Genomic DNA, 24,377 nt, shown 5'->3' with positions numbered 1-24,377 from the left:
GTTTTCTTTTACCCAAAACACTTACAGCAGATGAATAAGCACTTGTGGACGCTTAATGAAAATATAAGTTGGATTTAAAACTAATAATATTGCTAAGCATTCCAAATATTTAATACAAATGTTCCTGCTTTAATTTATTGAAAGAACAAAAACCTTTTAAATAGTTTCCTTATTATTCCTGTTACTTGCCGTAGCAATTTAACAGTTCTGTTAAAAAGTAGGACATGAATGCTTCCTGGTGGCCTTCAATTGATTTATCACTTACAAACGACCAGGGGTGCGTTTCCCAAAAGCATCGTTAGCTAACTATGGTGGTAAGTCCCATTGAACTCTATTGGTAACGGCGTAACTTGCGACCATAGTTGCTTTTGGGAAACGCACCCCAGGTCAGCAAACACAGCACTAACAGGATAGTATAACAAAAACACTTCCAGATCTGGATCTGTTTGCAGAGGATCTACCTGGAAATATGAAGTGTCAATAACACTCTAGTATTGGCTATTAGAGTTGTTCACATTTCTTATCAGAAACTCAGTGTTCAGGAAGCCTCTCGTAGTTTTTAATGTACTGTTGATGTGTATGTTTTAACCACACACCAGGCATGATAGCTTGTGAAAATGTGATTTATTGGTACCATATATCAACTGTCAATGGCAGACACGAGGCAAAAATATATCTGTAAAACAACCACAAAGGTGCTCTGAAAATACAGAAAAGAGCACACCTGCTTTATGGCCGATTTGAGAAATAACCCGGAAACAACACTGTATTTCACAAATGACTTTGAAGAAAAAAATTATTTTGGATTTGTATGCCTTAGAATGGTTACATTTAACTATAGTTTAGTCTTAGACCATTTTTATAAGTCAGTGGAGCCCTCTGGTGTTTTTAAAACCTAATACACTGTGACCTAAAAGGGGCTTCTTGGAATTATTGATGTGATTATGTTTATCCAAATTTTCACAAGAATTCTTAAGGATTCATTCAAGGAATTATATATCATCTTAGGTTAAGGAAAAAACAAACAAGTGAAATAATGTACAAAGGCAACATCAAATACACAGCAACATGTATCGTCTCGATATATAATGCAATGGCAAAGACTTTAAAAAAATAAATACATTGTACATTGACTTAAAAACTATAATCTACCTTCTCGTGTAAAAGGTAGTTGTACCTTTAATGCATCTAGAAACAATTTGAAATGAGAGGTTTAGCTTTACTTTTGACATATGAAGGGGTGAAGGGCACAGGGGTCCTAAGAGGAGTAAATAGAATTACACTTATACAGAACTTGGCTACAATCTTAAATATACAATCACAAATACACAAACAAAATGATAAAAAACAAAAACATTTAAATGTGTTGATTAAAGGATCTTGCTCCTTGGTCTGTAGCATCGGGTAAGAAAAAACAATAGCTGGCATACTAATTTGATGTTTTCCCTAGACTTTCAAAGCAAACTAAGAGCTCGGCCTGTTCTTCTCAATAGGCTAAAAATCTCCATGAAACAAAATGTTTATAGCTACGGTCTCTGGACAAAATGTGCCACCAGCCGTTGTACTAACAGTGTAGGATTTAGATCCTGCAAACAATGAGACTGTTACAGCTGCGATAGCTAATGTCTGACACATGCAGTTCCCAGACATACATGCTATGATCATGTAATCTCATTATCAAAGATGATTAAAACAGAAACAGAAAGACAGATAGGTGTAAAGCTTAGAGCAAAGTAGCTTCTACTTACAATAATATTGATAACAGTAACAATACAAAATTTGTTATTTTACATTGAGATTGACAGCATTTTCCAGTTAAAGATTATCAATTTTTGTTTTAATCAGAACAAAATTCAATCATTTTTTTAAGAAAAATAGATCCAAAATACAGTGACAAGAGTGCAAAGGATATTTAAAGTTTTTGTTTGCTTGCTTATTTTTTCACTTTAGAAATCGTTATAAAAAATAAAAAAAGAACAAGAAACCAAACAGAATGCAAACAATTAAAAAAACAAACAAAAAAAACCAAACACTTCTTTTGAGTCTGGCGTAGTGGTCAGGCAAGCTCTCAGTGACCATTTCGGGCATGACCAAACTCAAGAACCTCGATGCTTTACACTTTATTTAGTTTTACTTAAAGGACTTTACGTAGTGGTTCTCAACTCCGGTCCTCAAGCTCCGGAACTGTACAGGTTTTTGTTCCAACCAGGTCCTACAAAACAAATAATTGAGTTTTTAAAAATGGAGCTTTGGGTTTGAATCTGAGGTGCACACAATGGTCATATCACTAAACGGTCAGATAAAAAGTGAGTCTTTCCTGTCAAGTGAGCACAACAGAAACGGCCATGCGTGTCAAAGCACAGCACGCACAGAGAGACCCGAGGTTGGAACAATAACCCACAGCCTGATCGCTAAGCCTGATCGAGAAACAGAAACGGATGGTGTTGGAAAACGACTCTCAAAGAAACAAAAGAATCAACAAAACGGAATGTCTGACGGCGAAAGAGGAGGATGAGGAGAGCCAATTTCTCGCATGGCCAATTATGGACTCGTCAAGGCAGAAGTCAAGGACCGGGTCTTGCGAGCGAGGGGTCCTCGAGCCTTTCGCTAGCCCCTAACACTTCTACTGCGATGACTGTGAGGTGGGGTTGTCATTTTTGCTCTCCTGGCTGGAGGGAGCTTTGCTGTTCCAGGGGCTGTTGGTGCCCAGGGCGGGGGAACTGTTGAAACTGTCCTCGTCGTCGATGCCATTGGCCGCATCAAACTGTGTGTTCTCCAGCCGCGTGATGAGCCGCTCATCCTCGTCCCCGAACTCCCCTCCCATCAGAGTGGGCTCTCCCACCATCATCACATCCTGCAGGGGACAGGAAGGGGCGCAAACATTATCCCCACAACCCGGGGGTGCTCCGTAGGGGGACGCGGTGGCTTTCTACACCACATCGCAACTGCAGAAGGCACTGAGGAACTACACCTCCACTATTCTGCCCACTACAAGCCCAAATCAGCATGGGAACTTAAACCAACAGTGCTGTATGTGAAAAGGCTACGTTCACCATGCTGAACACTAAATAGCTCTGCCATGGTGGGCATCCCGGATCCTTGAGTGCTGCACGGGTTCATTCCACCTCGGGTCTCTAGTGTTGGCTGCGTCTCTGGAGCTCAAAACACCCAACAGACTAACAAAAAGCACATAAAACCCACAGACCTGCGGCCCTAAAGGACCAGGGACTGCCCAGCATTGGATCATGTCCACTTGTCTCTATGTTGGGTCTGTCTTCCTAATATGAGGCATAACTTGAATACAAGCATTGGTCCACCCTCCTCCCGGCTAACCCGACTCCCATAGCTCAAAATGGACATCAAAATTAGATGCTTACAGGTACCTGGCTGGAGAGCGCAAAACTGCTGGCTGGACTTTTCTTTTTACTGTTGCTGTTGTTGTTGTTGTTGTTGCCCCCTCCGGAACTCATCGTGCTGCCGCCGGACATTTTTCGTTTCCTTCGCTTGTTGGGGGCTTGTCTTGCTGGCTCGGCTGGACAAAGAGCAAAGGGAGATATCTGAGACTCGGGTGGGACACTGCTGGATGTTTGACTTTGAGATGAAAGCCGCCCGATTCTCACCTGGTGGTGCCACCATCCGCTGCCATTTCTGAAACAGACAGGTTTTGAGACAGTCTCGTGGGCTGAGACTGTACGTCTTGTGTCTGGACATCAGCTCCTGCATGGGCTCCAGGATTACACAAAGCTGTGGGGGAGAAAAAACCTGTTAGTAATGTTTTTTAATTCATATCAGCCATTCTGTAGTCTGACGGAAATGAACTTACTCGGAGGTAGTTCAGCGTAGAGTTAGATAAGCCACATCTTGTGATGTTTTTTGATAGCTGGTCAAGCATTTGGGGGTCTTGGGCCTGTTGAGGAAGAAATTTAGTAAATCAACAAAAAAATGTGTGTATGAATGAATGAATGAAGCATTTATATAGCGCTTTGTGTATTGCTGTACACCCAAAGCGCTTTACAATCATGTGGGGGGGGGTCTCTCCTCTAACCACCACCAGTTCTGTAGACACAAATTATGCTAAAAAAAAAAAAAAATCTATTGAAACCAAGTTGGGTCATTTTTTTTTTTTTTTACAAACCTTAACAAAAAAAAGGAAAGAAAGCAAACAGTTAATAGGTAAGAAATATTTTCTTAAAATGTCTTTACAATTATAAAGTAAAACAGAACAAAAAACAGCACATAGCTGAAATTATCTAGAAAATGGTCTGAATTAATGGCAAAAGTTTTGTTTAAACGTTTGGGGTCGGTAGAATTTTAAAGTCTCTTATCTTTACCTATGCTGCATTACTTAATTAAAAACACCAAAACCAATAATATTGTGAATATAATTACAACTAAAAAAACCTAAATTTAATAGATTTTAAAATATAATTTATTCATGCGATGGTAAAGCTGAATTTTTAGCAGCCATTCCTCCAGTCTTTAGTGTCACATGATTCTTCAGAAATCATTCTAATATGCTGATTTGGTGTTCATGAATCATTATCATCAATGTTGAAAACTATTGTGCTGCTTAATATTTTTGTGTAAACCATGATACCTTTTTATCAGGACTTCTTGATTAATTGAAACAGAATTTATTTGAACCATAAATCATTTGTAGCATTATGAATGTTTACTGTTACTTGCGTGTCCTTGGCTTAATGTGTCCTTGGTGAATAAACATTAATTTCTTAAAAAAAATAAAAAAAACCCTCCTGACCCCAGACTTTTAAACAGTTGTGTAAATATTCACTTGGGTAGGGGGTTCAGGACAAATCCATAAGAATTGTCAATGCTGAACGTACTGAAATGATGTGAATAGATGCTGTAGCAACAAAGGATTGAAAACACAAATAAATATCCCAAACTCACATGCATTGCCAGGATGCTCCTCGGCACGACCTCTCTGTGCTGTCTGATGCTGAAGTGCCACGTCTTTATACGCATCATGTCATCAAACATAAACTCGAGGTACAGTCTACCCTCCACACACACCTGAGGAGATGAAAGGACTTCAGTTACATCAAAAGGCAATGGTGGAGGTGGCCTGCTATAAACTCGATTGTTATGTTCTTATTGCAGAGCTTATTTAATGGAAGTACTCTGAATTCCATTTAAGATCACAATAATTTGGGAAGTCGTGGCCTAATGGTTAGAGAGTCCGACTCGTAATCGTAAGGTTGCGGGTTCGAGTCCCCGGCCGGCAGGAATTGTAGGTGGGGGGAGTGAATGTACAGCGCTCTCTCCACCCTCAATACCACGACTGAGGTGCCCTTGAGCAAGGCACCGAACCCCCAATTGCTCCCCGGGCGCTGCAGCATGGCTGCCCACTGCTCCGGGTGTGTGTTCACGGTGTGTGTGTGCATTTGTTCACTACTCACTGCTGTGTGTGTGCACTTGGATGGGTTAAACGCAGAGCACCAATTTCGAGTATGGGTCACCATACGTCACGACTTTACTTTAATAAGAGTTAATGTACGCCTTCTCTGACACCACATTCACTTTGAAAAGGAAATGAATGGGCAACACATGAAGGCTATTTTTAGGATTTAGTTCTGATAACAAACTTTGCATAGAGTGCTGTGTGGTGTACAACGGTGTTCATACCAAAGGATATGCTAAGTTAATTTTTTTAAACTGTGGCAATAAACGCAAAGGAAAATGATACCTGTGTGAACATGGGTTTGCCGTTCTGTGTCACCATGGTGCACTGATCGCAGTCCAGGGACACAAAGTTATTGTGGAAAGACTCCTTGGGATGTTTCAGCACATAGAAGAGTTCAGTGGCCCCACCCTCAAAAATACTCCTGAAGTACCGAGGGATCAACGTCCTACCAATAGCTGGAAATAGGATTAAAATTTTGGATTCAGATACATTGGGGAAAAAACTGAATATTAATGCATTTTCTCATGTCTCGGTCTATATTTGATTATTCAAGGTCAAATTCAAACACAAACATTAAAATCACTGAAGTGACTTTACAAAACAGGACATTACTATATCGTTTGGGCCCATCTTCCAGACAGAAAGTGATCGTCAGCATTGCATCGTCTTCAAAAAACTCCGTAGTGAACGCATCCCACCACAAATTGTCACAGTCCTGCTGAGAAAGCCCAAAAAACACTATTCACCTATAATCTTAATTAAAATAAACTTACAAGCAGCATTTAAATTCCATGATTTTGCATGCATGCCAACAACTTCCAATAAGATTTCCGTTACTCCCTTTTTAAATTTGTGTACCATGAATGTTGATGAATGCGATTTTTTTTTTTTTTTACCTCTGTCCAATTCTGTAGTCTTTTGTTGAGCTCAAATATTCTGTAGTCTGTTTGATTTCCATACGGTGTGTGCCTCCTGTAACATGACATTATTATGTAGCTATTGAGCATACACCACTACTCAAAAGTTTGGGGTCAGAAAAATTTTATTTTTCAAAGAAATTAGTACTTTTATTCAACAAGACCAATAAAAAATGTTTCTTGAGCAGCAAAATCAGCATATTAGAATAATTTCTAAAGGATCATGTGACACTGAAGACTGGAGATATGGCTAATGAAAATTCAGCTTTGGTACCTCGGGAATAAAATGTATATTTTTTAAATATAAGAAAACAGCTATTTATATTGTAATAATAGTTCACAGTAAATGGTGAGTATAGGAAACGACTTTCAAAAACATTAAAAAATGTATTGACCACAAAACTTTGAACAGTAGTGTATGTGTGCATGAATTATATAACAATACATTTCTACTTTTTCAAGAAAATAACCAAACAAAATGAGTGAAGAGGCAGAGCAGAGTCTGAAAAGGCTTGTGATAGTTTAAAATATTGAGTGAAACCAAAAGCTTTTTGTTTTAGTACATCCACTTTGTATTACACCGTTATCTGTCTCCTGATAATAAACTGCTGTAGACAAAAATGTCAACAGCCAAATAAGTACTTACCCTATTCCAGGCTCCATGTAAGAGGGGGGATACATCGGTGTCGGACTGCAATATAAAGAGCATTATGAAGACCTTAAAATTAGCGACTTTCAATATCTACTGTATTATCAGTTTACTTTAGATAGATGTTAGCTACATGCCAAACAACTACTACTTTAAACTAGAAAATGGTCGCACACATACACACTAGACAAACAGATATTATATCTTCTTCACCATGTAAAACAATAAGCACAAGTCTCACCCCACATCTCTATCCAGCATTGCGCCTGGGTGAAATGGAGGGAAGGCACTACCGTTGGGGGGCTCCTTTGGGGAGTACAGCTTGAATGACTTGGACGAACAGCCTAGATAATGAGAGAGAGAACACCATTCAGACATAAAAGTCTGTACATTTGAATTTAGAGTCCATTCACAGAATATTCAGACAGGCCTACAAACACATCCAGTAGAATCCTGATGCATTTAGTGCAGCTGCAGGTAAACAAGACATGTCTATTTTTTGGCCTGACTTCTCCATAACGTCATTTTTTTTATATATAAGAAGGCTTGAGTTATTCACGTCCACTGTCTAGCCTTGCAATTAGCTTAGTGAAAATGCATGGTGATTTGAGACTGAAGTAAATGGTACCTTTAATATTTAGTATCTCTCTAAAATAATAAATATACATTTTTAAGATCGATAGTCTCCCCACACCCTAGTCAGCAAACACCATTATGTGATCACGTGACATTGTGATGATTTCCCTGTAGCTTATGACAGCCCATCCCCCATCCCGTATGGAGGATTCAGTAACTCCAGTTAGCCCTGCTGTAATTCATTTAAACTGAAACAGCAAGCTAAAAGCAACAACCCAAAAACATACCGAACAAATACTAATCTAATGCAATGCACAATTCAGTCTATTATAATTCAACATTATCCATGAAGTGCACTTCATGATTCGTGCACATTTGTGTCACAATATATAAACACTAGCCTATACAATAATAGTAAAAAGGAATGCAGTTACTAAATAATAATTAAATACATTTAATCAGCATAACAACAAACATGTATATTCACTATAGAAATATACATAACTTTTCACAATATTACATTTCCCTGATATTTCCAAATTCTGCATGACAGTCAACCAGAAACACTGGAAAAATGATGCATGGTCAGCTGATCTGATGCACCATCCTGTCAATGTTGTGCTTCTGTGTTTTAGAAATCAGCATAGTTCAAATAAACTAAGACATGTTATGCACATTCTTTTCAACTACTCTTTTTACATCAGAGCTGCATTTTATAGTGTATCTGAGAAACTTAATGCATTAATTAATGTCATGTTAAATCATAAATCAAGTCATGTTCTAAGAATTGCACACACTGTTTGACTAAAGCTCGCACTGAATTTACCAGAAAAACAACGTGTTATAATGCTATTTATACACAAAGTAAAAAATAAATCAATTTGAATCCCAAATGATTATCATTTAAAACAACTAAAACTCATGAACTGCATTGAATACATTCTCACACAGATTAATAGCAACCACTTCATCCTTTTCTCTCTGTTGTTGGGGAAAACATTTGTGCTAAGCTAACGTTACTACTAAACTGCAGCCACACTACTTAATACATTTCATAATAAAGTGCACTGAACTACTTTTAAAAGACACATCACTAAATTCAAAACACGTATCGCTGATTTATATTTAGCTAATGATCCCTTGCGAGTTGCGATATTTCTGTACAATAACGACAAACTTAATTGCCTAGCTTAGCCAGGCCTGGAACACAGGCGAGGCCTGCACAGGTTCGATGATTATCCCAACAGATTAAACAGCATCACCATGGCGAAGCTATTCAACGCATTTATTTTCACGTTTTCTCACTTTAAAAAGAAACGTTGCTCTGAATTATCGTTGCACTGAAGCTCAAGCGCACCTGCAGGAATCCAAGTTGGGACTCGACGCTCTCTCTCCCCGGTGCTCCCTGATTATAATCCCGCTGACGGTCGCTGTTCTTAAAGCGAGGTGAGCTGAAACATCAGCCCGTTCAAACCATGGTGGTGAGCAAAAAGCAGTTACAAAATGCAGCTGCAGCGCTAGTAGTTGTAGACCGTGTTAAACGGGAACCGGACTCAAGGGGGTAACGAGGAAAAGTGCCCGTGCGACCCTTTGTTCCTGCTCATGAACAATGGTACAGGCCCTTCTTTCTCTCCGTGCAACCCCCCTCAAACACTCCCTGCTCTGGTGGAGCATCAACCCCTCGCGTTCCCCTCCAATCAAACCCACCCCTCCCCCAGACACACTCTACTACTGCCTTCATCCTGCATACACTTCACCTCGAAAGCCTATACTGTACATGTGTCGAAAGAGAAACAAGAAAACACCTTAGAGTTGACTACAGTTCAACTTGAATAAATAAGTAAATAACTAGCACATGACTTCAATGAGTGCAGAGAGGGTGCTTTGTTTACAGCAGCTACACATCTTTTGAAGACCCTTCTGGAGATATGCGCTCTAAAAGTTAGTTTGTAGCCCTTAAACTAGTAACTTTGATTTTTAAAAAGTAAATAAATAAACAAGAATGCATAAAAACATCTGAACCTTTGCAAGTTAAACATTTTATATATGTATATAATATGCAATAAAAAACTTAAACACTAAAAACATCAGAATATAGCTATTTAATAAACATACATTTTATATACATGATATACAATTAGTATATTTAAATGTCTATGTAAAATAATCATATAAATCTGTCTTATATTTATATTTTTGAATTTGACCATGATAATTTAATTTCTTAATGTCACAACTGAAGTCAGTCAAATCGAGAGCTGTGAATCTGTCATAAAACCTAATTGTCAGAATTTATGAGGTTTAAATTATTTGCTACAATAAACTATTATAACCAGAATTTGACTGTGAAATCACTACAGGCTTCATCTTCTCCTGCTACAGCAAATTACTGTAAAAATACAAAATTGCAAGCTCATGCTGCAATGTGGGACAGTGGAAATGCCTATAAACCCTTGTGTTTGAATAATTATGTATGCTCAGACAAGGAATTGGAGACTTACAGAATGTGTAGGAAACTTGTTATTTAGAATTAATAGATGTTTAAGGTGTGTGTGCACTGGTTTGGGTGGTTTACAAGGACACAAATCTGTGTAATGATATATGACAGAATTATTACAATGTGAAAGAGGTTTATGAGGACACTGCCTATGTCCCCATAATTAAAAAGGATTAAACAACATAAATGGAGTTTTTTTGAAAATCTAAAAATGCACAAAGTTTTCTGTAGGGGATAGGTTTAGGTGTAGGGCAATAGAAAATACAGTTTGTACATTATAAGAACCATTACATCTATGGGGAGTCCCTGTAAACCACCAATGTGTGTGTGTGTTTTAAAGTCATTATTATGAATACTTAATTTTAAATTGATTTTATTAATTTAAGTGTTATATGGAATATAATCAAAAGATGACTGGCTCAGTTTGATCAAAACTTGCCATCAATAAATGCCAATACTATGTAACAGAGTGATGGTGTTGCTTAAAGCAAAAGATCTGGGCTGGAAACTGTCTAAAAGGCAGCTGGCTCAGTTGTGGAGATCCAGTTCCAACTATAATTAAACATTCAAAACTACAGACAGGTGTTCAAGCGGTTATGGAAATAAACTCTGCAGAGTGGGATCTCCAGGAATAGCATTAAGCACCTTTGCCGCAAAAGGACTGTTCCTGTAATTTGGCACTATTGGTTGGCGATGTCACGAAAACAAATTCCACTGTCCTGTCTTCACAGGCACTATAAATTGCAAATAAATATTTTATTTTATAAAAAATGTATCATGCTGAGCCTTTGCCTTGTGATATCAGTACTTTCTCAGAAAAAGGTCAGCATGTTTTTTAAAAAGAGGAGCATAAACCTAATGAAATACTGATAAGGCTGCACTCTAAAATGTTGTTCTTTGTATGTTCTTGATCTATTTAGAGCCACAGCATGCTGAAGAATCCTTTTATGGTGAAATGGTTCTTTTTGTTAGAGTCCAGGGTTCTTTATTCCCACCTTTTTGTTTTTCAGATCTGCAACTGTCAAAGCACCTCATTACTGATTTGTGGAGATCAGTAATCCAACTCCTCAGACATGGACACTTTCAACAGGTAAATGATTTCATTTTAAAATTTAAATACAAATTGAACTTTAAAATTGTAACTGGTTTCCAAACAAACATGTTCTTTTCTCTTTTGAGTTTTTTTTTTGTAAGTGTGAGCAGCTCTGTTAAGCTGAGTATACATTTCTCATCTTCTCCACTAAGTAACTTAAGTAACAGAGACACTGAATTTATCATCCATATTGTTAGAATTTTGTAATTATTACTTGGGTTTATGCATAAACGTACCCAGTCACAAAAAAATATATATTCAAACTATTTTGAATATTTTGTTACATTACACACTAAATCATTTTTCATTCGTTTTTTCCTAATTATATAAAAACAATTTCACTGGGATCAAAATGCCAGTTTTATTAAAGGAAGAATGTTGAGTTTTATTGTAACATTTTTCAAAATATCTTCTTTTATGTTCCACAAAATAAAGAAAGGTATACAGGTTTAGAATGACATGAGGGTGAGTAAATGATTACATCAAATTCATTTTTCGTCAACTGTCTCTTCCAGAATGATTAAGAGCATTCAAGCCAGAGACTTTACTAAAGAATCTACTGATTAAACTGGCCGCAGGTCAAATCAGCACATAATAAATTCATAATAAATTCCCGTGGGTCACATAAGCACGTGTCATGGGTCAGACTCCCTCAGATAGAACATCATCGCCACCTAGTGTCACGAACGTGCATAAACTCCAAATCTTCTGAAGTCCAAGGACTGTAGAACAAATTTAACAAAGAAACTACGGGCCAACTTCACAATTACACATGAGTGTTAAGGGAGCCAATGAAGATGATATAAATTAGCGTGCAAAATCAGGATGACAGGTACCTCATAGTGGGTCTGATAACTTATGGATCTAATAAGCTGCTTGGTTAAATGACACATCCAGACATGCTGAACAAGAAAACGATTATAGCTAAACTTCCACTGGGGGCTCTAGCTGAATTCATTTATGAGCTTTATGAACGTCCTTCAGTCGCAGCAGTGAAGCTGTTCCCATTTTAACTCCTCTGGTTTGAATGAAGGATTGCCTCTGTGGGAAAAACTCCATCCTCCACCGACATGGCTGACAAAATCTCTCTCCCTGATGAGGCCTCTGCTTGCCTCTCAGTGCTCCAGGGGCTCTTTGTTATGCCACTGCCTCATCTCTCCCAAACACAAGCACAGGAGGAGCCATGTGCCTCACGCTCACCCAGGCTGCTCACAGCTACACGGCTGGCAGAGCGCGATAATGCTCTGGCGACAGACGACATATGTGAGGACCATACTAACTACTGTGGGGGAATGGCTGCAGTACAAATCATATCTAATGTCTGTCCTCCACTCGGAGGAATGTGCAGGAGAGGAATCTCATGTGCTGTTCACAAAAGATGGTCTACACTTTTTTCATAAATTGTTCATGAAATCGATGTAATAAATCCCTAGATCCAGATTAAGCATTTATATACCGCATGCATGAATATTTTGTTCAGGTCTTAGAAATCCTGTAGATTTAGGGAATTTTAAAAAGTGTGATTGGAAATGAATGAAATATTAAACAGTTAGGAAAATTTCTCAAGTGTTTCTACAGTCAATAGAAATATTTTATATTCTGATTTCTTTTGCTAAATACTCTTTGTGAGATTGCTACTGTTATCCTGTCATCACAAACTGGAAAAGTCATGGTAAAATCATTAGTGAGAAAATATAAATTGTACATGCTAATATGTTGGTAAAATCTGGATTTTTTTTTATTATCAAAAATATTTCAGTACAACATAACAGGAGGAAAATTCTGATCATCTTTAAATGTTTTATTCAATACAACACTACATTTATTTGATTAAATACAGTTAAAACAGAAATATTGTGAAATATTATTACACTCTTTTCTATTGAAATATATTTTAAAATATAGTTTATTCCTGTGATGGTTATTACTCCAGTCAGAAATCATTCTATGCTTATTTGGTCTTCATTTCTTATTATCAATGTTGAAAAGAGTTATGCTGCTTCATATTTTTGTGACATCCATTTTTAGAATTTTTGGATGAATAAAAAGTTCAAAAGAGCTGCATTTATTTCAAATAAATGCAGCTCTTTTGAACTTTTTATTCATCCGTCATCCTTTTTATGCATACGTCTCTGGCAATCAAATGCGTGTAAGACTTTTAGGTGGTAATGAGTGGTTTGGCATGAAAAGAAAGAATCACCTGTAGAGCACAAGCTTTAGAAAAGCCTGCGAGACAGTTTGATCCCTGCTGGGTCATCAAAGCATCATCATCTGGAAAACAGGAGGCAGGCTTTTAAAGTGTGCCCGTTGCTAGTGATTGGGGTCAGTAAGATTAAAAGAAAAAGAGAAATGATTCCTTTATTGAATAAAAGTAATAATTTCTCTTTTTCTTCATTTGATTGCCAGAGACGTATGCAAAGCTAAGTGAACCCACTGGTGGATTAAATTGACTGGCTTTTTTTGTTGCAAGCATCTCTTTAAGCCGTTAAATCACTCGGAAACACACGTTGCGCTGCTGTGAGAGGAAGTAAGATGAGGGCTCTGAAATGCCCACGCTTAACAAATACACTGTGAATATTCTGCCTCCTGCTGCACTGCAGTGGCGGCTTAGTGGCTAAAGATGTGGCAAAGCACTTAACCTCAGGTCACTCCATGGGGAATGGACGTGTGATAAATATGCTGTAAGTCACTTTGGATATGAAAGCGTCTGATAAATGACTAATAAGCAACTGTGGTATTTGTTGACTTTGTTGGCAAACACTCTATGTCATCAAACACCAGTGTCAGACCTCAAAAAGCAGCGGGAGACATACTTGATGAGAATGCTGAGGAAAATCAATGAGCAGTAAAACATACTGAGGAAAACACACTTGCTGTCATTGGGAATAAATCAGATCTGACACTTTAGGTGTTCCCTACATAAAACACACACTTCAGGTATACAGAGAGAGTGTGGGGTCTGTTGTAATCATACTCTGTGTGTGTCCATTGGCAACAGCAGCTGCAGGGTCGGGTCATGAGAGTTTATTGAGGTCTCGGGGCAGGAGCCACTGAGCTGGAAATCATAGAGAAGCAAACAGCTGATCCCCGTCACTCTACAGATGCCTTTGCTTACTTCTCATTTTATTACTGCAGTTCCACAATACACTCAGTCTTACATTTAAAATTGCTAATCTATACAATTATTCAGGTCTAACTAAAGCAGCTGCTCTTTATCATGATTGCAAAATTACATTCTTACACTTTCTGAACAAAGTATTTGCCCATGCAAAAGTCATCACCATGAAGTCAGGGTGTTGCTATGCAGTTCCTAGAACGTTTTGGCTGGATGCAAAGCAGTTTATTGGCCCAAGTAAAGAGTCAAGCCCTAGCAAAAAAAAAAAAAAAAAAAGTCTCCATTATATTCTGGTTTCTAGATTACTTGGCTTCTACCTTCAGAGTAAATCTATTCTAATGAAAGTATTTCACCAGCAGGTGGCGACAAGTGACTGTCTGTAGAAGTGAGTCATTTGATCGTCTATTAAATCATTTGTTCAAAAACACGATTAAATCAAGAATGCGACTCAGAATTCCGAGTAGCTAAATAGCATAGGTCTATTACTTTTTCTACAATATAGTGCACGATTTCGAATTCAAGTGTTTTCAAGAGTCATTCATTCATTCACTCAAACGATTCATTCAAAAACATTGATTCATTCAGGAACGAAACAATACTACTGTGTGTTTGTGTTTCTGGCTTCGTTTGGCAAGTATAGTGGCACAAGAGTAGGCAAATTCACTAGTTATATTGTGTCTAAAAGGTAAGTTACTCAATATTTGATCTTATTATCCATTTTATCATTTAAAAACTATTTTTTTAAAACTGTTTATAAAACTAGCAGCTTATGTAATAGCAATATCACATTTACCTGGCGTACTGGGGTGTGATTACCTGCAGAAGAATTTAAACTGTCACCCAATTAAACTGTGTGAGAAAAGTTGTTTTTTTTTAATGTACAAAATGACTTTTTTTTTTTTTTTAACTAAGAAACTACAAAAGTGCTGATTTTGGCTGCCCTAAAATGACATTTTGCATTAACATTGTCAAATTCTGTAACTGGTTAAAGTGATTCCATATTTGTTTATATTGCAGACCCCTAGCACGCTTTTGTGGCCCTTTGGTCCCCAGAAGGATGAGAGTTTGAAAACACATGGCAAATTAACAGCACACCTTTCATCATCAATCAGCACAATTTAAGGAATCATTCATATCGACAACACAAACAGTGAGTCACATGCCAAATCTTAATACAAATAGAGGTACAAATATAAGCAATAGCAATAATGATGCTTATCCTACCAAGCACCACTAATAAATCTTCATTCAGTCTGTAAAATCATGTGTCCTTTTTGTTCAGACAACGCAATGATTCTTGCTGTGGCAGAGTCGTGCAGCTGGCAAATGCCAGCTCTAATATTCCCTCACCATCGCTGACACGTGACATAACGAGTTCTAACATCCCCATCTAACACTTACAAGTTGAGGGGAGCTGATTTTCTGCACAGGAAGCCATTTTGTTCTAGCTCAGTGTAATGAGACAGATCCGTGAGCCACGGGCTGGAGAGGGGGGAGATGTTGTACACGCGCACACAAATGTACACTAAACGCACCATGCACAGATATTGCCTATCCAGCAGAGAGACAGTAAATCAGCACAGCTTCTCCTAACTTGATAGGCACACCCTAACCCTTTCGTCGTTGTGCAACTTGAAACAGGCTTGCTTTGTGACCGAGGTTGCTATTTTAGCTTTGCTTAAAGTCATTTCTTTCTAATCAAGGGGCCATGTGACTTTCTGCATGAGGTAACAGGACACATGCTGATATCGAGTGCCTGTGGGTGAGAGGTAGAGAGTCGAATGGCAGAGAGCAGCTGGATGGAGCTTAGTATCATTTAAAAGAGTCGGTATGGGTTGTTATCGAGCTCAAACAAAGCTATAAAAGAGGCCATTAAAAGCATGCAATCCCCGCTTAGTGATATATACGCGAATCCAGACAGGAAGATCACTGCGGCCCGCTGTACGTGCAGCCCACATGAGCATAGGAATGTAAACAAACCAGACTTCAAACGAAACCTGTGTCGAGGGGAGGTGCGTGCGCTGTAAGCACAGACTGCATCGTGTTTCTGACAGAGGTGAACATCACAAACAGTTTTTTTATGGTGCTCTTCTGCCTTTTATGAACCGGCGCAGTGGGACCCCACACAAAAGCAAGAAAGAGCCGTCTCTCGTGCTCAGAGCCTCTGTTTCAGTCTCGCCCCGTCTCCTTTCTTCTCTTCGCCCTCTTTCCCGCCTCTCTCCTCACAAAAAAAGGAAAGCAATCAGACAGGACATATGTCTGTGGAAATTTCCATGACTACGCTTGTAAAAATGTACCCTTGTGACTTGATTTTAAACAAATGCAACGTGCCAAATTTGGGCTTGTTTATCAGTGGGGTTGCCAGAGAGGCTTTTGTGGCTGCCTCTTGTGCTGAGATAAAAATCTGACTTGAGAACGTCTGAGGAAACTGCTTGCCTTGTGTTTATGGCACAGAAACAATCCTCACACTGGTCCAAACTTGCCTTGATGCCACTCACCCTGTTTTTATTCTTTATCACAGTGAGGGAGAGGACAGACATTATGTGCCTTGTAGTAGTGATTGTCTTTCCATGATGCCACAGATCTTAAGAACATGAAGTTTGGTGCTTGGAAACTCCTATAGACTGAACATATGGACTCGATTAAAAACGTATTTAAGTGATTTAGAGACTAGAACTTGTGAGAGAAAAAGCCTGGGTCAGAAACAAGGGTGCCCTGTGTCTAGTGGTGTAAATTTGTCCTCTCTGTTTAAGTGATGGCGCACACTGGGCTGCACAGCAAAGTCAACATATGCCTCATCACTGCTTCCAGCATATTTGACCACACTCAAACCAGCTATGCTCTTTCATCATAGGGCCAACAGGTAACATTCAGACACTAAGATTTCCAAATCTTAGCAGCTTTATATCATCGCTATGTCACTTAACACATTTACAAACGGTGTATGGCCAAACATATCATGCTGTCATTGAATGAAGATTCCTTATGAGGATACTTGCTGTTCCTGTCCACCAACATGAAGTCAAGTCTTTAGGAGCATCACTTGATTTTTATGAAGATTCTGTTCCATAGTAGAGTGTGGTGCTGGCAAAGTCTTGGGTTTGATTCGAACTCATCAAATGTATACTTGAAATGCAAGTGAGTAAATACAAATACTATAAATATAAAACAAAACATCTAAATATATATATATATATACATATGGAGATTTATAAATACAAATATTTATGAATATTTATAAAAACAAATGATAAATATAGATGCATACATATATAAAAGTATTATATTTAATGAATAAACCAATATGAATTGGTATGCATTATAAATGTAAGTAATAAATGCTAAAACAACTATAAATATTTATAAAAGTTAACAAATGTAAAATAAGGCTAATTTGTATGCAAAGTTTACAGTGATTTATGCTTGTGACTGATTGTGCAATTCCTATATAAATGTCCCCCTTCGGGGACAATAAAGTGTATTTCATTTCATTCATATTCAACAGTCTCAATGCAAGAACAGCTGCCAAAAAAGTGAATGCCTTTGATTTCAAATGCCTTCAACATGTGAAAAATGTTTACAATGCAGATGAACGAATTTGTGGTGGAAGTTTTTTCTTTATATTATTTCCTGCCATTGGCACAAATGACCAACCAATGCCTAAAATTGTTTTCAGAACATGATTCATGAAGGAAAAACAAAGAGAATATGTTTTTCATAACCGTCAGAAGTTAAACTGCCAGTGTCCTGCTCAATCAAAAGCCTTTACTTGTTTCTCTATGCAAAGCACTTTAAGATGTGAGCGATGGCTGACGTAATTTGACAAAAGGACAGCACTCCACGCAACTATACACACCAGTCAGAGAGACTAGTCCAATCTCTGCTCTGAGATCACAAACAAATTTCTTGCACAAACAAATGCTTGAAATAAATAACGCAAATGAACTTCTAAAACAAAATGTCACCCAACAGGAATGCTGATTTATTTAATGGTCCTTTCCAGTTCAAATAAACATGCCATAAATACAGTGCACAATGCAACATATGACCTAAGTGGCCCACAGTAATGGAGCAAGAGATGTGAAATCTTCCAGGTATAGTGCTCTTCCTTTCATTCCCAAAAACCCATGCTGTTTCGCAACTCCTGCCTGAAGCTGTCCATGCAGAAGAGAAGGAATTAAAGCTCTTACCTGGGCAAGCACAACCTCCAACAGACATCTTCTCACATGTTTGGCACTGCTCTTAATGAAATGGTGTTGTTCAGTCCACGCACTGTTAGCATGGGCTTCTTCTGAGAAATAGAAACAGGCAGAAAGGGGTGGGGAGTCAGCAGGAGGAGGGCACAAAAAAATCAAAATGTAGAAACAAGAGCTCAGCGAGAAACAGGAAGTAGGAATTACACTCCTGCTCGACACTGCGCCCAGGTTCATTAATATGCAAATTGCAATACTTGTGGGAGGGAGAAAATATGAGAGTGAGAGAGACAGTGTGTGTGTGTGTGTGACACAGGAGAGGATCAGAGAGGGAGGGAGAGGGAAAGCGAGAGCCAACATTGTCAAAGTGACCTGTGAGGCACATTTTAGAGCACACTGGCCATGTGATGCTGTTCTTTTTTTCTCTCCATGTATTGCCTATTTTTGCCTTGTGCTGCTAACGGAGATAAACAGAGGCAGCCAGAGCCCAGAGGCATGGAGTCATTACCGCCTAGTAGAGCTACGACACACTGCATAAACACACATACACACACAAGCACACACATACACACACAAGCACACATACAGCCTGCCCTCCTGATGCTCCCTGGAGTCTGCTGTACAGCTCACCCCAGCCAGAGTGAGACACACACACTCTATCTGCTGCATGACTGATCTGCCTTCTCCTCATACATCCTTCTGCTCTTTCCATGTTCTGTACATTTTCTGTACAAGCTATGCATTATTCACTCTTTGATACATCCACAATAAAAGTACTGTGGGGGAGACATGCACAATATACTAGTACCATATACTGGTACCATTTTAATTTATCAGTACCAATAAATATCAGATATTTAATTGTTCATGCTTATTTCCCCTTTTTTCTTTTAAATTAACTTTGCCATCATTTAACAAATGTTAATGTTTGTAGAATATATATTATACAAATTTTTATAGTAAATATTTACCTAGAAGTTATTAGCAAACAGCAAATATAAGTAATGTTAATATAGTAAACATTAATACAAAAGACACTTATTTAATAAATGAAATCTTAATCTTTATACTGCATATTATATTGTGATGCCTAAATTCACTTGTAGAATTTAAAATAACTGATTATAGTTTGTTTTATTTTTATTTGGAATATTATATCGGTAAATATATATTATTTTAATTATTTATGGAAAAACAATGGTATTTACATGGTAAATTTGTATGGTACTAAAAAAAACTAAATAAAAAAAATGCTTTTGCAAGTACAATAACTGGTTTATTCATAGTGACAAAAATAATTTTTACATCCTGAAACATATTTTTATATATATATATATATATATATATATCACATTTAGTATATTTGATTTAAGTTATTCACTTTGCAAGTATAAAAAGCTCAGCATTCGTCTTTGTCTAAGTGTACATTCACATCTTCAGCCCTCCCTGTTTTAAAGACTCATTGGCTTTCTCATAGTCCCAAAGGACAGACAGAGGTCCCTGTCCACATGGCACCCGCTCCGTGTCAGTCCCGCGATCGATCCGACGCCTCCCTCGCTCTCCCTTCTCAAAGCCTCTCCCTCCAGTGGGCTGTGCTTCTAACTACCGAATCTCACACACCACTGGTCCTTTACGTCCCCTGTTAAAGCCGCCTGACAACTCCAGAGAGGAGGGAGTGAGAGAGCACTCAGCAACCTCTTGATTTCACAGACTCTCATCCAGCGTATCTAGGGAACAGGGCACTGCTTTCATCGCATCGCTGTTCTTACACGTCACCTGTCACTCAAAATCAGTATGCTGACACAGAGACAACACTCTCAATCCCACGCACGCACGAATGAACCGCTGATCGGATGTAAAATCAGACGAGTCCCTGCTATTACTTACTCCTAAAATGCATTTAATGAACTCATCTGATTTACTTTCTTCAGCCGAGAAGAGCTGCAGTCCAAAACACAGCGAGCAAAGAACAAAGAAAGCCACTCCACTGAGAATAATTTCACACTGAAAGGTTTCTTTGCGCTGCTGTAGGAAATGGCTTTTTGTTTTCAGAGCCACAGACTGGCTTTGAAGCCCTGAGCCTCGGCAGATGCTCTTCACCACAGACTGCACAATCAGGTCCCGCTCTCCCTCCCTCTCCTTCGTCCTCAGTCACACGCTCTCACACTCCGACTCTGCTGAAAACAAAGATGATCCCTCCTCTGTCTTTCCTCTGACACCACCATTGTGGAAGCTTAGATGTTTACCTGTGTGCGCTGACACTCACTCACCTTCCCTCACAGTCACGCTGATGTTCCCGGACACACTGTCGAGAAACAGAGAGGAAGGATCTACAATCAACTCTTGATTCAATTAAGTGCATGAAAACAACATAAAATGCAGTGTGTTTATTACACTAAAACAGCTTGAGTTCAATAAAAGCAATTGAATCTAATCAAGTTCCACATTGTTTGCCTCACCACATTTTACCTTTTCGGAGTCTGTGCTGTTTGTGGTAGTCGAAGCTCGGTGTATTGATGATCTGGAGCTGGGTCAATTAGCCCTAAAAAGCATGGACAGAGAGAAAGAGAGAGAGAGAGAACGTAGAGGAGAGCAAAAGGAGGAGGCGGGAGAGAGCGCACAGATCCACTGGAATAAATATGACGCAGAGCCAGAGCAACTTCTCCAGCCCGCTGTACCCAGCGAGGGCACTGTCACCATGGCAACGGCAGAACAGTGATAGCTCGCCGGGGCACACAAGGCACGGCATTATTCTGTCTCTCGCTCGCTGCAAATACACAGTTCCACTCAGACGGCGAGCACGTAGGCAGGCGGACAGGCGCCTTGTGTTCAATTAACTCTACTCATTCTGGGCCCCAGGAGCCCAGCCACCTGTGACCTAAGATGAGGACGGACGCTGCTTAATGTGAAGGTTATTTGAGAACACGCCAAATGGGTTACAAATCAACATTTGGAGACGGCTCCTTACAGACAGTATGTTAAACAAAGCAAAGAGTCTGCCTAGTTAAATTGAATGGGAAGAATTTGTATGGCGTTGTGAATAAGAAAGGTTTATTGGCTTGCTGAAAAAAACTTGGGGGACATTTATGACAACAATGTACAAAAAACGGTGAAGTTTCTTCTTCGTGTTTTTACAAGGTTTCCATACAGATGATCCCTGTTCACACTGATCTACGAAAGCGACTAAAAATGCTGTAATAAGCATGCCAGGCCAGTAGATGGCAATGTCACTTTGTAATTTTTGTAGTTTACATGAAGACGATAAAGGTAACTTTAACTTTGAAACACGTTTTAAAAAGCTTTCATCTTCAGGTCAACAAAAAACTGTTGTTCGTGTAAAGGAACAGCCAAAACTAATAAAATGTTTTCAGTTTTTAGTCGAAAGCTGTTGTGTAAACGCCCCCTTGGTTTGTTAGTCTGAGCTGGTTTAAGGTGGATTCCCAGCTACAGTGTCCTCCAAAAGTATTGGAACAGTAAAGACAAAATTGCTCTGTTGGCTGTGGAGTCAAGTCATTTACAAATATGATTAAAAGATGAATATGAGACAAAACTACAGAATGTCACATTTTATTATTGGGTGATTCAACACACAGATGTTTTACCAGCTAAGAAGTTCAGCACTTTTAGAGTTTCATCTGATGTGAGCATAAGTATCGAACAGTTGCCTCACAGCTCTTTCTAAGTGATCAGCTGTGTCCTGTTGCATTAATTCTTCAGACATTAAAAGCAGGGAATGTGTCGTATTAGTTATATCCATTACTTCTGTATTCTGAATCTTGCAATAAGTGATGACACACACAAACCAGGATGAAGATGAGGGAGCTGACTTTGAGAGAAAAGCAAGCAATTTGGATGCTAAAAGAAAAGAGGAATTCAATTATAGCTATCGAAAAATCAAAGGGCATGGAGAAATCAAGAGTTTGGAAACCACCAGCGACACCAGCAACCAACAACTACCTGATCGGCTGAGAAAACAACAGTAGTTGATGACAGACAAATCATAAAAGCTGTGAAAATGAACCCTAAAAACTGTGTCTGTAAAATCACCAACAACTTCCAGAAAGCTGGGGTGATGCTCTGACAATCTACTGTCCTCAGGAGACTTTGACACAGAATTACAGATGCTACACAGCAAGATGCAAACCTCTGACCAGCACCAAAAATAGAAAGGCAAGATTAGAGTTTTCAAAAAAGCACAAAGGTGAGCCAGAAGAGTTTTGGAACTGTGTTTATGGACCGATGAGACAAAGATGAACCTTTATCTAAGTGATGGGAAAGCAAAAATGTGGAGAAAAAAAGGAAACTGCAAATGATCCCAAGCAGCCTCATCTGTAAAGCATGGTGGAGGTGGTGTCATGGCATGAACATGTACTGCTGCCTCTGGAACAGGCCCGCTCAACTTTACTGATGACTTAATGTATGATGACAGTAGCAGAATGAATTTGGAAGGGTGCAAAACCATCTTGCCTACCAATATTCAAGAAAATGCCACCAGATTCATTGGGAAGTGCTTCATATTGCATCAGGACAATGACCCAAAACACCCTGCCAGTTCAGTCAAGGAATTTATAAGGGCAAAGAAATGGAAAGTGTTAGATTGCCCAAGTCAATCTCCAGATTTAAATCCGATTGAACATGAATTTCACCAGCTGAAGATGAGGGTAAAGGTAGAAACTCCCCAAAACAAGCAACAATTGGAATTGACTGCATTAAAGGTTGGGAAAAGTATTTCAAAGGATGAGACCAAGAGTCTGGTGATGTCTATGGGTCCCAGACTCACTGCTGTGATTGTGCGCAAGGGATCTGCAACTAAATAATAGCTTTTAATCTTTTATATCTGCCTTACGTTCAAATGTACCAATACTTATGCTCACATCAATGAGTGGGATGAACTCTAAAAGTGCTGTTCTTTTTATTTGGTAAAACATGTATGGGTTGAAACAGCTAATAATAAAATGTGACATTCTGTAGTTTTGTCTCTTATTCATCTTTTAATCATATTTGCAAATGTCTTGACTCCACAGCCAACAGAGCAATTTTGTCTTTACTGTTCCAATACTTATGGAGGGCACTGAAGTTTTAGCTGAATGGACAGCTGGTGTTCAGGCCTGACCAGCTGAAAAGTGCCTGAAACCCCTCTAAAACCTGCAAAAAATTATCTTAAACCATGCTAATCTGGTGTGCTGGTCTCGCAGCCTGGTCAGACTGATCTGGAGACTGGTTTTAGCTCTCTTCAACTGGTTAGACTGGGATATCTACTTAAGCTCAGAATAGTTTAAGAGTTTTTTTTTTTTCAGCAGAGTTACCAAATGTCTGGTGAAAAAGTTAGTTTCCTGTTTTTAGCTGGACGAACAACAGGTCTCCTGGCCTGACAAATTAAAAAATGTATTCTTTAAAAAAGCCAGTAAAACATTGTAACATCTTAAACCAGCCTAATCTGGTTTGCTGATCTCCCAGCCTGGCCTGGTGACTAGTTTTAAAGAGTTTGGGGCACTTTTTAGCTGGTCAGGCTGGTAGACTTGCTGAAGAACAGGTTGACCAGACTGGGAGACAAGCCCAAACCAGCTAAGACCAACTTAACCAGCTAAGGGTAGTTCAAGTAGAGAATAAAGTGATTCAAGAGATTTGTGGTTTAATCTGGCCCTGGCCAACATGTTTTTAAGCAGGCGGCCAGCCTGACCAACCTGGAAGACAAGTAAACCAGTTTAGACTAGTTTAAGCAAGCTTTTTCAGCAAGGTAGTTCTTTGAGAATGCCAAAATCATTCGATATTCTTGCATTGAACTTCCACTATACCATTCATGTCAAGATTGAGACATTATTCAAATTATTTGACCCAAGCTGAAATCAAAAGCAATTAGTTTTTTTTAGCAGTGGAAAGCTGAAGTAGTTAGGAAAAATGGTAATGTCCAG

The 24,377-nt window shown here is 38.8% G+C and overlaps 1 protein-coding gene across 15 annotated transcripts; it reads right to left on the bottom strand.

The window, feature by feature from the left end:
- Positions 1 to 606: 606 nt before the first annotated feature.
- Positions 607 to 21,100, bottom strand: LOC306884671 (LIM domain-binding protein 1-A). 15 transcript variants are annotated; one of them, XM_079440749.1, is made up of 13 exons: positions 20,935 to 21,100; positions 20,736 to 20,770; positions 18,463 to 18,563; positions 7,233 to 7,335; positions 6,989 to 7,033; positions 6,322 to 6,397; positions 6,038 to 6,143; positions 5,708 to 5,880; positions 4,912 to 5,034; positions 3,824 to 3,907; positions 3,621 to 3,744; positions 3,384 to 3,532; positions 607 to 2,212 (listed from the first exon to the last, which is right to left on the bottom strand). In XM_079440749.1, exons 3-13 carry the CDS (start codon positions 18,488 to 18,490, stop codon positions 2,159 to 2,161), a joined length of 1,065 nt encoding a protein of 354 aa, XP_079296875.1. In that variant the 5' UTR covers positions 18,491 to 18,563; positions 20,736 to 20,770; positions 20,935 to 21,100; the 3' UTR covers positions 607 to 2,158. The 15 variants fall into 15 exon arrangements, with proteins under 15 accessions (XP_079296875.1, XP_079296874.1, XP_079296872.1 ...); XM_079440753.1 differs by lacking the exon at positions 607 to 2,212 and adding an exon at positions 2,445 to 2,854 and having other exon boundaries at positions 20,935 to 21,053; XM_079440748.1 differs by lacking the exons at positions 20,736 to 20,770; positions 20,935 to 21,100 and having other exon boundaries at positions 18,463 to 18,682.
- Positions 21,101 to 24,377: the final 3,277 nt, after the last annotated feature.

Source organism: Barbus barbus (assembly GCF_936440315.1).
Source record: "Barbus barbus genome assembly, chromosome: 18".
Classification (NCBI taxonomy): Eukaryota; Metazoa; Chordata; class Actinopteri; order Cypriniformes; family Cyprinidae; genus Barbus; species Barbus barbus.
This window is presented reverse-complemented; position numbering and strand designations above follow the sequence as displayed.

Excerpts from the sequence above, each read along its gene's own strand:
- LOC306884671 (XM_079440744.1), bottom strand. The coding sequence starts at position 18,490 with ATGTCTGTTGGAGGTTGTGCTTGCCCAG. Across the intron at positions 7,034-7,232 it reads ATGCTGGATAGAGATGTGGG|TCCGACACCGATGTATCCCC; the intron begins GTGAGACTTGTG and ends TTTATATTGCAG. Across the intron at positions 3,745-3,823 it reads CTACGCTGAACTACCTCCGA|CTTTGTGTAATCCTGGAGCC; the intron begins GTAAGTTCATTT and ends TCTCCCCCACAG.